The sequence below is a fragment of the Ursus americanus genome, chromosome 35, assembly GCF_024610735.1.
Source record: "Ursus americanus isolate L20-20 chromosome 35, mUrsAme1.1.p, whole genome shotgun sequence".
Taxonomy (NCBI): domain Eukaryota; kingdom Metazoa; phylum Chordata; class Mammalia; order Carnivora; family Ursidae; genus Ursus; species Ursus americanus.
The window spans coordinates 11,467,413-11,483,919 of record NC_142161.1 but is presented as its reverse complement, the minus strand read 5'-3'; the positions used below and the strand labels follow the sequence as shown (position 1 = coordinate 11,483,919).

Below are 16,507 nucleotides of genomic sequence, written 5' to 3'. Positions count from 1 at the left end.
TACCAATGACATTTTTCACAGCGCTAGAACAAAAAAATCCCTGAAATTTGTATGGGACCACTAAAGATCCCAAATAGCCAAAGCAGTCTTAGAAAGAATAAAGCTGGAGGTATGCTGATTTCAAACTATATGACAAAGCAATAGTAATTAAAACAGTATGTTACTGGCATAAAAACAAACACAGATCAGTGTGTTAGTCCAGAAATAAACCCACACATAACTAGTCAATTAATTTGACAAAGGAATCAAGAATGTATAATGGGAGAGAAATGGGCTACTGGTTGGCTCAGTCAGTAGAGCATGCAACTCTTGATCTTGGGGCCGTAAGTTCAAGCCCCACTTTGGTCATAGTTACTTTAAAAACAAAACAATGGGGGAAAACAGTCTGTTTAATAATTGTGTTGGGGAAACAAGACAGCTACACGCAAAAAAAAATTGAAACTGAACCACTATCTTACATTGTATACAAAAATAAATTCTGAGTGGATGAAAGACTTGAAGTAAGACCAGAAACCATAAAACTCCTAGAAGAAAACATAGGCACTAAATTCTTTGACATTAATCTTAGCAGTAATATTTAGCGGGAAGGACGTCAAGCTCCTCAGGCAATGGCAACAAAAGCTGAAACAAACAAATAGAATTACATCAAACTAAAAAGCTTTTGTACAGGGCACCTGGGTGGCTCCGTTAAGCGTCTGCCTTCGGCTCAGGTCATGATCCCAGAGTCTTGGGATTGAGTCCTGCATCAGGATCCCTGCTCAAGGGCAGTCTGCTTCTCCCTCTCCCTCTGCCTGCCGCTCCCCTTGCTTGTGCTGTCTCTCAGTCTCTCAAATAAAATCTTAAAAAATAATAAAAATAAAAAGCTTTTGTACAATGAAGGAAACCATTCACAAAACAAAAAGGCAACCTATGAATGGTGGAAGATATTTGCAAATCATATATGTGGTAAGGGGTTAATATCCAAAATATATAAAGAACTTAAACAACTTAATGTCAAAAACCTGATTTAAGGGGCGCCTGGGTGGCGCAGTCGTTAAGTGTCTGCCTTTGGCTCAGGGCGTGATCCCGGCATTCCGGGATCGAGTACCACATCGGGCTCCTGCGCTGGGAGCCTGCTTCTTCCTCTCCCACTCCCCTGCTGTGTTCCCTCTCTCGCTGGCTATCTCTCTGTCAAATAAATAAATAAAATCTTTAAAAAAAAAAACACAAAAAAACCTGATTTTAAAAAAATGGGCAGAGGACCAAATAGACGTTTTTCCAAAGAAGACACGCAGATGGCCAACAGGCACTTGAAGAGCTTCTCCACATCATTAATCATCATGGAAATGCAGATCAAAACCACAGAGAGACATCACCTCACACTTGTCTAATTGGCTCGTATCCAAAAGACAGTAACAAGTGTTGAGTAGGATGTGGAGAAAAAAATTCCCACCATACACTGTTGGTGGTAATATAAATTGGTGCAGCCACTATGGAAAATATTGTGGCGGTTCCTCAAAAAATATAAAATACAGTCCAGCAGTTCCACTGCTGAGTATTCATTCAAAGGAAATGAAAACATTCATTAAAAGAGATATATGCACTCCTGTGTTCATTGCAGCATTATTTACAATACCCAAAATATGGAAGCAACCTGTGTCTATTAATAAATGAATGGATAAAGAAGATGTTGTGTGTAATATTAGCCATAAAAAAGAAGGAAATCTTGCCATTTGTGACAACATGGGTGGACCTAGAGGGTATTATGCTCAGTGAAATAAGAGAGAAAGACAAATACCATGTGATTTCACTTATATGTGAAAAAGAAATGAACGAACAAACTAACATAGATAGAAGAAATAAACTGTTGGTTGCCACAGAGGAGAAGGGGGCGCAAAACAGGTGAAGGGAATTAAGAGATCCAGACTTCCAGTTATAAAATAAATAAGTCATGGGATGTAATGTATAACATAGAATATAGTCAATAATATTGCAGAAACTTTGTATGGTAACAGATGGTAACTAGACTTACTGTGGAGAGTATTTCATAATGTATAAAAATACCAAATCACTATGATGTATGCCTGAAACTAACAGGATATTGTGTGTTGGTTGTACTTCAACTTGTAAAAAGTAACTTAACAATAAAGTAATAATGCTTGTCTTACAAATTTAGTGTATCTCTGAAAAACAATGAAATTGTTCATACTTAAATAATCGTTAATAATGTGAAGACATTTTTATTTAAAATGTTTTTCTTTTTAGGTCATTTCAGAATTTTTGTTATCAGTTAACAGTAAATATATTTTTGAATTTTGCAGCTATTTATACAAAATGTTTTGCCTGAGTGACAGTGTACATGCATTAGTTTTGTTCAGTGATTATTATTTATTTCCATAATTATAGACTGAAATCAGCAAGGGATGTGGTTACCAGAACAGGATACTCATTGGCTTTGGGATCCCTGCATAGATATTTAGGAGGAATAAGTTCTTCTCAACATTTGAATGCTTGTGTTGGAATCCTTTATACTTTGTCTCAGGACAGTACTTCTCCTGATGTGCAGGTAAATACCCCATGTGATATATTCTTGAAATTCATGATTTGTATATAATGCAGATTATTTTTATAGACCATTAGTAATTCATAAATAATCCCCCCCCCGATAAATATCCAAACCATTGTTAACCTTGATGGCTTTTGAAATTCCAATCTCACTATCTTTACTTCACACTCAGAGTTTCTAAAGTCAAATTCAGTATCTTTTTCTGAAAATGGATCTTCCTTCCATCTTAATAATAACATTTACTATTTTGGAGAGCTTAATAGGTACCAAGGATTGTTTTATATTCTTCTACAACATTAACATATTTAAGCCTCACAGCAATCTAGGCTGTATATTCCCCTTATACAAAAAGAAAACTGGAATTTATAGAAACTAAGTAACTTGCTCACAACTGAAAGCTAAGCTAATTAATCATGGCATCAGTTCAAGAACACAAGTCATGAACTCTAAACCTATGTTCTTAACCCATTTACTGTATTATTGTACACATCTTACCCATTTCAGTTAAAATCCTCATTCTCTTGATATCTTAATCAAATCTTGAATGATTATTACTATTCCTGCTCTTCTTCTCCCCTTATCTCTGCCTCCCTGTGTGTTCCTAATTACTATAGTAATATTTTTAGGTTCTTTTCAGCTCCCCCTAGATGTGAAGACCCCTTTGTTTTCCTGAAAGATTTTCATCTTGCCACTTCCCTTCCAAAAATCTGGGGAAACTGCTTATTGCTTCATCACCTCATTCAAGTCCTGTCAACTGACCCAGGAACCTTGTCAATTATTACCCCAAAGTACTGGTTTATAGATTATCTGCATATTTTCATCCTACATGTGCCTTTCTCATATCTGCACGTATATTTTTCCTATTGTTCTTTTCCCTTACTATTCCTATCTCATAATCCAAATTTTCTAGTGTTCTGAGATCCAGTTTAACTACATTCTCGTCAAATTTCAGCATCCCTAATCCACAGTTAGCTCTCATTCTTTGGATTACCGTATTACAAATAGTCTCCGCCTCATCATCATCCAATAGTTGACTAAGTTAACCTCTATGGTGTTCCATTCTTTCATCCTCCTTTATTATTGCACTCTTGCTTTTATTTATTGTATTTCTCTTCTTCCCCTTTAAGAAGTCTGTTGTGAATACACATACTATTATATCAAATACTTTTTTGTTGATTAAATGCTTTTAGTGGCTTCCACTGTCATCAAATCTGGCTCTTCTTGATTACTGTTATCTCTTAACAGTGTATTTTTGTAGCATTCAAAGTACTATAAGCTTTCTTTGGTAAGGGGTAAAACTTTCTCAGTTTCCTAAAGGGAGAACTTTTTATGTACTTAAAACATACATAGAAGTAGAATATACTCTAGGGGCGCCTGGGTGGCACAGCGGTTAAGCGCCTGCCTTCGGCTCAGGGCGTGATCCCGGCGTTTCGGGATCGAGCCCCACGTCAGGCTCCTCCGCTATGAGCCTGCTTCTTCCTCTCCCACTCCCCCTGCTTGTGTTCCCTCTCTCGCTGGCTGTCTCTATCTCTGTCAAATAAGTAAATAAAATCTTAAAAAAAAAATAAATAAAAATAAAAAAAAAAAGAAGTAGAATATACTCTAAGGACCCTATTATACCTATCATCTGACTGCATTGGTTATCAGTATATAACCGCTTGTTTCATTCATTCGTTCTTTTGTTCATTCATTCATTGGTGGCTTAAACAACAGAAATTTATTTTCTCATGGTTCTGGAGGCTAGAATTCCAAGAACAAAGTGTCAGCCAGTTTGATTTCTTCTGAGCCCTCTTTGCTTGGCTTTCAGGTGGTCACCTTCTCATTGTGTCTTCACATGGTCTTTTCCTCTGTGCTTATGCATCTGTAGTGTCACTCTGTCCAGATTTTCTCTTCTTAGGACACCAGTCACATTGGGTTAGGGCCCACCCTAAGAGCCTCATTTTAACTTTTTTAAAGACCCTATCTCCAAAGACAGCCCCATCCTGAGGTACTGGGAGAGGCTTGTTAATTTAAACCAGAGTTGACAAACGTATTTTATTAAGAGCCACATAGTGAATTGTGTACACTTTACACGTCATACAGTCTCTGTCAGCTGCACAATTCTGCCATTGTAGCGGTAAAGCAGCCATAAATATTTTAAATAAATGAGCATGACTGTGTTTCAGTAAAGCTTTATTTATAAAAACATGTGGCAGGTCAGATCTGGCTCAAAGGCATTTCATTTGTTTAATAAAGAAATATTTATATATAGAATATATACTTATTTTGTACCTATACTTATTTTTATATGTTTATGAAAGTGCACTTGTCTTAAGTGTGCATCTCTGTGAATAAAGTATACAAACTAAATACACCATGTAACCAGCACCTAGATCAAGAAATAGAACATTATCAATACCCCAAACGCTCTCCTCATGTTCTCTTCTAGTTACTACCTGTCCCACCAAGGATAACCACTATCCTAATTTGCAACATCATATATTAGTTTTGCCTGCTTTTATACTTTATATCAATGGAATCATATGGTATGTACTCTTTTATGTCTGGCTTTCTTCAACATTATGTTCAAGAGATTGTCCATATTACTGCATGTAATTGTAGATTTTGTTGAATATTTATTTATTTTGAATCTTTTAAAAACTGGGATTTTTGTTCACATAGATTAAACAATAAACAATTTTCAACAAACTAGATTCAGTTCAGGCTGTTAGCTAAAGAACCAAACATAGGCTTGGAATTCCTAGTGTGGAGATTTCAGTTTACCACTCTAAATTAGATGATTGTCTTTAATTGTTTTTTACTGAATATGTGAAGAGAAATCTTTTCTTAAACTTCTTATGTTCCCTCTTTCTCTTTATGTTCTCTGTTTCTCTTTCCAGGTTAGCAATAGCACACAAGTAACTTTACTTTGCTGTTACTTTATCACTTGCTTCAACAAAGAACAATTCATTGTATTTTATGTTTCTTAATGCTGCTGTAGCATTTTAAATTGTTTTTCTCTGTCTTCACAGACCTGGGCGCTACATTCGCTATCATTGATCATTGATTCTGCTGGCCCACTCTATCATATGCATGTGGAACCCACCCTTTCTCTTATTATAATGTTATTGTTAAATGTGCCTCCTACTCATGCTGAAGTTCACCAAAGTCTTGGTCGCTGTTTGGATGCACTTATTACTACATTGGGTCCAGAGCTACAGGGTATGCATAGCTCATTTTGTGAAGTTTTACATTAAAAATGTACATGAAAAAATGAATTCATTTCTTACTACTGACTCAAATACTTGTCAGTGAAGTGCACTTTAGCACAATGTTCTATGCAAATCCATGGGCAGAATGTTAAGAGTCATCTTGGGAAGAAGGTTTTGACTCCTGAATGTTGATATAGTAGAAAATAACATAGAAATGAGGAAACTTAATGTAAGCTCCACCACGGCTTAACTGGGTGACTTTTGGAATATCCTTGGTCTTTGGTTTCCTTCTCTATCAAATGAGGGAAAAGTTGAAAAGCCTTTGTGATTGACACATAGTAGGTGATCATATATTTTGTAAAATGCCATTCAGTGTGATTTCTCTTTACCTTGAAAAGACAAGGAGTACCATATTTAGAAAGATTAGATATATTTTTTAAATGCTTCCCTTAACAATTGAGGTGATAGACATTAAGTGGAATAGTTTAATGAACTCATCTCTTCTAAGAAGTGACTAAGTCCCAAAGCTCAGATAATCTGATCTGTTCAAATGCAAAGTCTATGATTTTAATATTTGAAAGCAACTCAACTAATACAAGCAGGGCTAAGTTGATTAGCCATTTCTAATTCTACTTTTTATGAAAATTTTATATAACCTAGTCTTAGGTTCTTGTTTACCTAATAATTTATGTTGACATAAATTTTTCAGAGTAAGAATAACTAACATAACCTAAAAATCTGTCATCTGGATTATCCCTGTTTTTGTAGAAGAAATTTACTTCACAGATCCTGAAGTTTAAAATCGGTATAAAAAAAAATTTTAAACCTAGTAATATATGTTTAAAGAGGAATGGTTTCATAGACCAATTATTCAAAGCTCTCTGCTTTCATTTTAGGTAATAGTACTTCCATTTCCGCCTTAAGGACTTCCTGTCTTTTGGGTTGTGCAGTGATGCAAGATAACCCAGACTGCCTTGTTCAAGCTCAGGCCATTTCTTGTCTTCAGCAGCTTCATATGTTTGCTCCAAGACATGTCAACCTGTCTAGCTTGGTCAGCTGCCTTTGTGTGAGTATAAAATTATCAGTGAGTTCTTAGTTTTTATTCATTGGAAACTTAGGTTTATTTTAATTCTTCTCTAGTCTGTGTACAATAGCTATTTTCTCTCAGTTCTAGTCTTCTTTAGGGGGTAGGGTCAACTTTTGTATAATCACATCTTAAACCTCTCATATATTGATTCATTTTTCTTCTCAATGTTGAACTTAACATTTGGAATATTTATCCATTAGTCAATAAACATATATAGGGTGCTTATGTCCCAGATACTGTATAAATGCCATAGGACATGGAAAAATTTATGTGATGTCTTTGTTTTTTCCTTCCTTTTTTCCACATAATTACATATAAAGTTCTCTCCACCCCAGATGGGCAAATAACATTTTTCCTTAGTATTCTAGTGGCATATCCATCAATATCTGGGTTTTAATAATATGTTTGATAAATATGGCAAGATGAATGCTAAAAGTTCTGGTGAAGTAGTTCATAATCGTCAATGGTTTTAAGATTTACCTTGAGTATCACCAGTTGCTATCTGGACTTGCCTCAAAAATGGAGTTACATTTGGAATTAAAACAATACCATTGCTCTTAAACGTTTTCTGCCCCTAGAATGTCCACAACACACTTCCATTAGTAACATGACAGTTGAGAATCATTACTTTAGACTTTTCATTTATAAGCTTGAGGTGGGATATGTAGCATTTCAGACCTTGAAAGAACCTCAAATGTCATTAAATCCAACCTTCCTAATAAAAAAGATAAATCAAGGACCAAAAAGTCAAATAATTTGTCCAAGGTAACATACCTAGGTATAGTGGTAGCTCTAAGTCTAGAATCCAGGTTTCTCAACTTGTTGTTCAGTCCCCATTTCTTTATTTCTTAGTGACTTTATACTTATGGTTAGCTCTTAATCTCAGTTCTACCACCTCCTAGCTTTGTAGCCTTAGGGAAGTCCCACAACCTCTTCCAGCCTTAGTTACCTTGTCTATAGAACACAAGGATTACACACAATGCCACCTGTAAAGGTACATGTCCCAGGCACTTAATAACCAACCACTCAATACATAGTAGTTTTTATTTTCTTAACATATAACTTATACATTATATTAATCTTTATAGTGATTTTCACAGAGTTATGTAAGACTCTTAAGAAGAGGATGCAGCTGACTTTTCTGATAGAAACTTGTTTCCTGTCTGGGTTAAACATGTTTTGGAGAAAATAACACTAACTGAAAAAAGGATTTTACCTTTACCACTGAATAACACTAACTGAAAAAAGGATTTTACCTTTACCTTCCTTTTCCCTAGGAATATTACTCTTTCTGTTCCAAGAACCATCACCAAATCAGTTACTGAAAAATAGCCACTGCTTTGCAAGTTGATCAGACTTTGACTCTCCATTATACTGCCCTCTTTTTTTCTTAAATGATAGTAGAAATTGTCCATTGGCAGCCTTTTGAAATTTGTTTAAGTGATGCATGAATTCATTTACTAAGTTTATTGAGAAAGAAAAAGCAGAACTTACCACTAATTCTTGATGAATTAGATCTGATCAAATTTGTTACTCTTTTTTTCCCCCCAGATTGAGAAAAGTTACATATAAAGAAGAATAGAGACCACTATCAGATTTTTGTTTTAGGAACACTCAGAGCAATTAAGAAAACCAAAATTAACAATTAAGAAGTCTTATTTATGTTACCGTTATTTAAGCTGTGAAGTGATTCTTTCTTATACAGAAATCATTTAAAAATTGCTGTCACTATAGTTTGTTAATTTTGTCTTAATTTTTTTGGTAAGCTTTTATTCTGAATTTATTAGATTGAATTCATTATATTTTAGAGTATTCCCTGTACTAAGAAAATTGCTTTTGGTTTCCTTTTTAACAGCTTTATGATCAGATTTTCTTTTGTACAGAGAATTTAATTATGTAGCATGAAATGTTTTCATATTAATTGAAACTCCCTGAATATTCAGAATACATTTCATCATTAGGAAAGAATCTTACTAGAAAGAGTTTTCTTCTAACTGCATGCTGTTTAACTTCCATTCTGAACTTGGTCTTAGCTACGCCAGCAATTTTGAGTACTCTCAGTTTTAAAAGTTGGCTTCCAAGAATAAAAAATCTATAATTAACTTGTGGTGAAGTAAACCATTAACTTTGTCCCTTGCTGGACACCTGTTCATGTGAATGCAATCCAGATCACTTCTTTAACACTCATGTCTACTTGATCTGGCTTTTGTTATTGAGGCTTAATGAGAGATTCCAGAGGAAAACTTAATTACACAAATGTACATTTTTAAGTTATTGAATATTTTATATCTTTACATCTTGAGTTGACTGTTTCCAAGGTCTTAGCTCAACTCATATTTTAAAGTTGGAAAATGAAGTAATTGTGGCATATTTTTAAAGCTGAAGCTAAGCCAATTTGAATGATAGCTCTATCAATATTTATATTTTAATGCTTAGCTGACTGTTGTCAAAGTCATCCTAGTATTTATCTTTTGGTTTTGTCATGACCGGTCTGTCATTTGTTTTTGTGCAGGAGATCTTGTTGGATAATTCTGTGTTGGTAGGTCCCTGACCCTCAATTCCTAACTTTTTTTGAGGTTTGCAGTGCTGTTTCTTTGTGTCGTTTTTTTGGTTGTAGATGTTCTTGTTTTCCCCTGCATCTCTTTGTTTAAGCTAACCATTAATGCAAAGTCCAGTATCTGTAGCATGTTACATGGTGTTTATTTAATACCACTGTAAACAAATCCTCCCTAACCTTCTCCAGCTGGTGCACTCACTCCTTGCACTTAATTTTGCATCATTTTGATTTATATATTCATTTCAGAAAGGAATCGTAATTACGGTTTGACTCGTTTCTATATTTTGCCTGCTTGGTTTGTTTGCCTTAACTCACTCTATTCCTCTTCCCTATATAAATGCTGGAGAATGACATGGAGATACTAAGTGTTCCATTTTGCTTTGTGTGACCGCCTTCAATCTTTTTTCTACCAAACGAGTAAAGAGTACTTTTAAGCATGCTTTCTCTAAAAGAGTGTTTGACCAGCCTGAATAAATGCTGCACCTGCCTTGTATTATATGCTTGTAAAACTCCAGTGAAAATAACTAGTAGATTCATTAATTTTTCTTTCAAATTGCCTTGTAGAATGCTTTTTTTTGTCGTCGTTGTAAAATACAGCTGTAATTTTGGGCATGAATAAATTTAATCTTTTCACATTTTAACTCCTCTCTCATCCTATGTACTAGTTTCTAACAATGGTTCTCTAATGTGACTGGAATGACATTAACTTGAGACTTCGTGAATGGCATTCCTCTTTCCACTTTTGAGTTCATGATATGACTTGAGGGTATAATAGAATATATTTATAAAGCAGCTCCCATTCATATGTTTCACTGATGATGCATTCACAAATCTTTTCTGTCTTTTGGCTTCTGATAAAATTTAGGTTTCACTCTCTTTGCATGTGTTTCTTATATATCAAAAGCCAGCTATCACCACCTACTCTTTTTCTCCGAATTTATCCTCTGCTCTTTTCAACAAACTCACCTACTTCAGTCCTTTCTCACATACACCAGATCTCAATAAAGATCACTATAAGACCTATGCCGTTTCTTCTCACATTTTGCTTGGAAAATCAGTAGTGTAAGACACATATTCACTTCATAAACCACACGAAACTGGTGTTTACTTTCATAGTTAGAAAAAAACGAATTTCAAAAACTCTATACTTTATTCTACTTATGAATCACTGAGTAAGAATTTGTGTCCGGAACCTTTGACTTGTTTTAATTGTTCATTTAAGGTATATCACAATCATCATCATTTACTGCAGTAGATACAACCTGTTGAGATTACACTGTTCAGATACTTCTAAGTAAAAAGAATATGTATCGAGTCTGTCATTTTGAGCAAAAATATTCTATATCTCTAAAATATGTACACATCTATGTACGTATATGCACATCCATATATAAGTAGATATACATATATGTAAAATTTGTTGTCTATAATGTGTGTCTCTATGGAGTGTTTTTGGTGAATATGTTTTCTGAGTAAAACTCTTTTCTGCCTTTATATGAAAATGCATTTGCTTACTCTGTATGGCATCTGAATAAAATACTATTGATAGAGACTGTTAATAATAGTTAATGATAACTAACATTTATTGAGCACTCACTATTTGCCAGGTGCTGTGCTAAGCCCTTTTGCATGTTTCTTTGTGTTAATTTTGCAACAGCCCTGTGACATGGGGTAGTGTTATTTCCATTTTACAAATAAGGAAACTAAGGCACGGAGAGGTTAAATAATTTGCCCAAGGTTACACAGCTAGTAAGTGGTTGATCTGGGACTCAAACTGAGGCAGTTTGACTCGAGCCTCCCTTTTAACCAGTATGCTATACTGCTTGTATAGATTTATATAAATTTCTATTTAGATAATCATAAAACATTATAATGTTGCATGAGCGCAAATGTATGAGATACAAATAAATTTTCAATTGTATTTCTTTTATCTCAAAACTATATTTACTCATGTAAACTTTGTGTCTTCTAACACTCAAGAGGCTTCTGCTTGGATTCGTTTATGAATATTGGCATAATCAAGTACATGTGCTACTCTTAAGCTATGTCTAAATTGTAATAAAAAATACGTACTGGAATAGTTTGAAGAAGTTTCTGTGTATTTAATAAACTGCATCTAGCACAGTGATGGGCTAGACAGAATCAGGAAGGATCCAGTGAATGTCTATTAGACTTATTGTAAGTGGTACCAAGATTTTCAGCTCTTTCATTTCCCAAATGGTATTTTTCAGGTGAATCTTTGTAGTCCCTATTTGTTATTGAGAAGAGCAGTACTGGCTTGTTTACGTCAGCTTGTACAGAGAGAAGCAGCTGAAGTTTCAGAACATGCTGTTATGCTTGCTAAGGATAGCAGAGACGAGTTGACTCCAGGTAATTCTTTTTTATCAGCATTATCTCCAGCTCAAATGATTGTTTTAATCTTAAATCTTCTATATAAACATGAGTTTTTTAAATGAAATTTGAAAGTTAATACATTATGTCTTAAACCTGCTACAAGAGACAGTTGCTAACAATTTCTGTTATTCCAACCATTGATGTTACTGGTTTAGAGCAATGGTTTTCAAAGTTAGGCCCCTGAACTAGCAATATCCACCTCACTGAGAACTTCTTAGAAATGCAGATGATTGGGCCCTATCACAAATCTGCTTAACCAGAAATCTGGGATTGGAGCCCAGCGATCTGTTACCTGTTTTATAATCCGTGTTAATGAATTTGAGAGCCTCTCAAATTTTAGAGCAAGTTTTTTCACAACAGTTAATTGAAGTTGGATTTAGCCTTTAAGTAATTTACCATAGGTGCTTTCTTCCTCTGAAATCTCATTTAATAAAACTTATCATAGATGAGTCTTCTTCAGATTAGAGGGTTTTTTATGCATCTTCTTTATTTTAGAGCTGAATTAAAGGGTTTCTTAGACAGTGAGATTTAAGTATGTATCTCTTTATTTTAAAATTATGTGAGTAACCCAGATATGCATACAAATTCAACCAGCCTACAAAGATAGTAACGGTAATATCTTACTCTTTTATGTATATAGTTTCCAAAGTGCTGTCACACTTTTAGAAGGTCTCAGACTTCACAAAGCTCTCCAGTATCTAAAGCTCTCAGAACAATGTGTTTTACACTCATGCTGTGCTCCTTAGTTTGTTATTATATTAAAACTGTAACTCTGACTTGAGTTAATCAACATTGCTAAACTAGTATAGTAGTCATCAAACAGGTTGCAGAACTCATTTGAAAACAATTGATGACTTACCTTAACCAAAGAACTTTTAATCTTTTAATTATGTGAGATACTCTGCCCAAGTAACCTTCAGTTTATATTCATCACTGAAATTATCTGCATCTTTTGCTTTGATTGCGTAAACATGCAGGTATATGTTCCCAGAATTCTTGAATTCGCTGTGAATAAAATACAATAAAGAACTTGTTTATATAATTCCCTTTTTAAAATTTTATAATTTTTCAAACTAATGGAGAGATTGAAAGAAATGTGCAGTGAACACATATATTCACCTACTTAGTATCTTTATGGCACTCATTTTATATATCTTCCTCTCTTTCCATATATACACAGATGCAAACCTTTTGCCAAACCATCTGAAAGCAGGCTGCAGACATCATGACAACTCACCCTGATACATAATATTCTCCTCCATGACCACACATCATTTCCACACTTAACAAAATCAACACTGATTTAGTAGTGATCATAAAATGTGCAGTTCTCACATGAAGTTCCCTACTTATCCAAAAAATACCCTTTTGACTCCTTCCTACCCTCCCTTACTACTACCCAAATATGGGATCCAGCCATGACTCACATTACATTGGTTGTTCTGTCTCTTTAGACTCCTAATTGGAAACATTCCTGCTGCCTCCTTCTGATCTTTTTTTTTTAATTGAAGTATAGTTGACACACAGTGTTAATTAGTTTCAGGTGTACAGCATCATGATTCAACAAGTTTATATATTCTTTGCTCACCACAAGTGTAGCTCTTATCTGTTACCATACCATGCTATTATAATACCACTGACATATTCCCTATGCTATACCTTTTATCCCAGTGATGCCTCCTTCTGGTCTTTAAAAGATAGTTTCTCTTTCAAAATAGGGTAATAGTAGCATAATTTTTAGAATCTAAATGCTTTCAGGGGCTCCTGAGTGGCTCGGATGGTTAATCATCTGCCTTCAGCTCAGGTCATGATCCCAGGGTCCTGGGATTGAGCCCCATGTCAGGCTCCCAGCTCAACGGGGAGTCTGCTTCTCCCTTTCCCTCTGCCTCTCCCCCTGCTTGTGCTCTCTCTATCTCTGTCTCTCTCTCAAATGAATAAATAAAAAAGTCTTTAAAAAAAAAATCTAAATGCTTTCAGAAATGCTAAATATAAGTTAAATTTTCAAGAGAAAATTTGTTTGTTCTTTTGGCATTTCCAGAATTAGAGGAAGTAGATGTTAGACCAAGGCTTATGTTTCTCCTTTGAGGTGCTTTATTATTTTGCAATGAGAATATTTGCATGTAGTATTTTAATAACTTTTGAAAATGTGTGCTTCTCATATGGCAGTTTTGTTTTCTGTATTACTTAGATCATCGATTTTCTTCTTGTCAGATGCTAACATCAGAGAAGTGGGCCTTGAAGGGGCATTATTGACCTTACTAGATAAGGAGACGGATCAGAAGTTATGCCATGATATCAAAGAGACTTTAAATCATATGCTTACATCTATGGCAGTGGATAAGCTCTCCTTCTGGTTAAAGCTTTGTAAAGATGTACTTGCTGCATCAGCTGGTAAGTATTGGTGGTTACCATTTGAAATAAAATTGAAAGTGAAAAGATTATATATAAAATTGTTTGCTGGTGACAGTTGATCAATTTTTTCTGAGTATTTGAATTGTAATTGCTTGTTGCTTTTTTCAAATGAAGATTTTAGTGTTTACATCTAACACTTAAGCCTGTGGGGTTTTTTTTATTCTTCTGATTATCTTTTATGACTTCCCTGTATAAAACAAACTAAAAACTAGTTATTTATACTATAAAAGTGATGTCATGACTTTGAGCAGCCCCGTTGTTTGTTTTTGTGCCCCGTTGTTTGTTTTCGTACTATAATTTTTTTAAAAAAGATTTTATTTATTTGACAGAGCATATGCAGGGGGAGCTGCAGAGGGAGAAGGAGCCCAATGTGAGGCTTGATCCCAGGACCCCAGGATCATGACCTGAGTTGAAGGCAGATGCTTAACCAACTGAGCCACCCAGGCTCCCCCATATGTATAATATTTGAAGGACTGCATCAAATCAGCTTAATAGAAAAATCATCAAAAGTTGCAACATTTTGAGCAACCGAGTTTCTATACACTCAATAATGTTGATTTCAAACAGGGTTAGAAAACAGTGTTATTTCCCTTTTGTCTTTGTCAGTGTAATTGTTAGTGAGAAAGTATATTAGAGTCTTTCAAATTTGTATCTTTGGAGTAAGAGAAAATAAATGAGATAAAGAAAGGAGACAGATCAGTTCTGTTCCAGGTACTGTACATACTTTATCTGATTTAATCCTTTAACCATCCAATGAATAAGCAGTATTATTCCATCTTACACAAGAGAAAACAAGACTTGGAAAGGTTAGGTAATTTGCCCAAAGACACACACAGATGGATTCAGACCTTTCCCTTCATTACTTTAAAATTGAGCTTCTGGGGTGCCTGGGTGGTTCAGTCAGTTAAGTGTGCCACTCTTAATTTCTGCTCAAGTCTGACCTCAGGGTTGTGAGATCGAGCCCCGCATCTGGCTCTGTGCTCAGCACAGTTTGCTTGTCCCTCTCCCTCTGCTCCTCCCCCCCTCTCGTTCTCTCTCTTTCTCAAATAAATAAAATCTTTAAAATAAAATAATAAAATCCAGCTTTGTATTTCAGTAGCTCTTAAACTCAGTTACTCAAGCCTTATAATTTAATTTGTTGTCTGAATTATGTGAAAGGAAAAATATTTTTTAAAAAAACCCAAAAACTTTTTTTTTCTTACATTCACCACTGTCTACCTTAGTCCTGTTCCCTTCCAGTGATTTATATCCTCTTTCAACTACTATGTTCTACATGTTTACCTTTGTCAAAAGACTCTTCTATATCCACTAGTTGAGAACTTACAAGGACTTCTCCTTTGAAAGAAAATCTATATGTGCCTTGATAGGTTGATTACACTTTTCTGGTGTCTCACCTATTTTTCTTTAATTTTACATTCATATTCCTTGAGCTTACTTGCTCAATTTTATTTCACCATTTGTTCTTTATCCTTTGTAGTTCAGCTGTATCCATTCTTAGGAAAACATGCATTTCAGTCTTTGTTGGCTTATTATCTTAGTCTTAAGACAGGACTTTGGCATAATTTTGTGACATCTTTGCTTTTATAACACATTCAAAATATATTGATATACAAGGTAATTTAAGGGAAAAAATGTTGCTTTTTTATAGCATTAGTTCCATTTTAAGTCGAGTTAACCAGAGTTAATAAGTTAACAGTTAATATAAAGAGGAAATGGGGCACCTGGCCGGCTCAGTGTGTTGAGCATCCAATTCTTGATTTCGGTTCAGGTCATGATCTCAGGGTCCTGAGATCCAGCCCTGCATTGGGCTCTGTGCTGCTCCAGCCCTGCATTGGGCTCTGTGCTGCTGACTGAGCATGGAACCTGCTTGGGATTCTCTCTCTCCCTCTGCCCCTCCCCCTCTCTCGCTCTCCCTCTGTCTAAAAAAGTAATAATGATTCACTCCTCACTGGCTCTGGCCAATATGCCAATATGAGACTATAAATGACACCAATGAGTCTCTCCTAAGAAAATATTTTCAGACATTTTCGATGGGTTCAGTAACCTTAAACCTGTTCAAGACTCTAGTGTTAAAACCATCTCCCTAGTGCAATCCACCTGCTCCATATCAGAGAATGTTGAGCTTACTTAATAGCATAACTGTCTACATACAGGGGACTGATAATTATCCTAGTATTTAGTATCCTGTCTGTAGTATCATGTTTGGTTTTTCACTTTGAATATAATCAAACAACTTTGTCATTTTGACCTGGAACATTTCTTAGAGCATTTCTTTAGATACCACTGTTTGTAGTTATTAGATGTGATCGTTTTACATTTTA

At 35.0% G+C, this 16,507-nt stretch overlaps 1 protein-coding gene across 10 annotated transcripts in view; it reads left to right on the top strand.

Moving 5' to 3' along the window:
* Window positions 1-16,507, top strand: part of HEATR5A (HEAT repeat containing 5A) — a 135,447-nt gene that overhangs the window by 87,886 nt on the left and 31,054 nt on the right. For 9 of the 10 annotated variants that reach the window (XM_087859098.1, XM_045802604.2, XM_045802598.2 and 6 more), the window contains 6 exons: window positions 2,386-2,545; window positions 5,557-5,746; window positions 6,633-6,802; window positions 9,336-9,362; window positions 11,612-11,750; window positions 13,986-14,165. In XM_087859098.1, the coding sequence (XP_087715224.1) occupies window positions 2,386-2,545; window positions 5,557-5,746; window positions 6,633-6,802; window positions 9,336-9,362; window positions 11,612-11,750; window positions 13,986-14,165 (866 nt within the window). The remainder of the gene's footprint in view (window positions 1-2,385; window positions 2,546-5,556; window positions 5,747-6,632; window positions 6,803-9,335; window positions 9,363-11,611; window positions 11,751-13,985; window positions 14,166-16,507) is intronic. The other variant, XM_045802605.2, reaches the window with a different exon arrangement.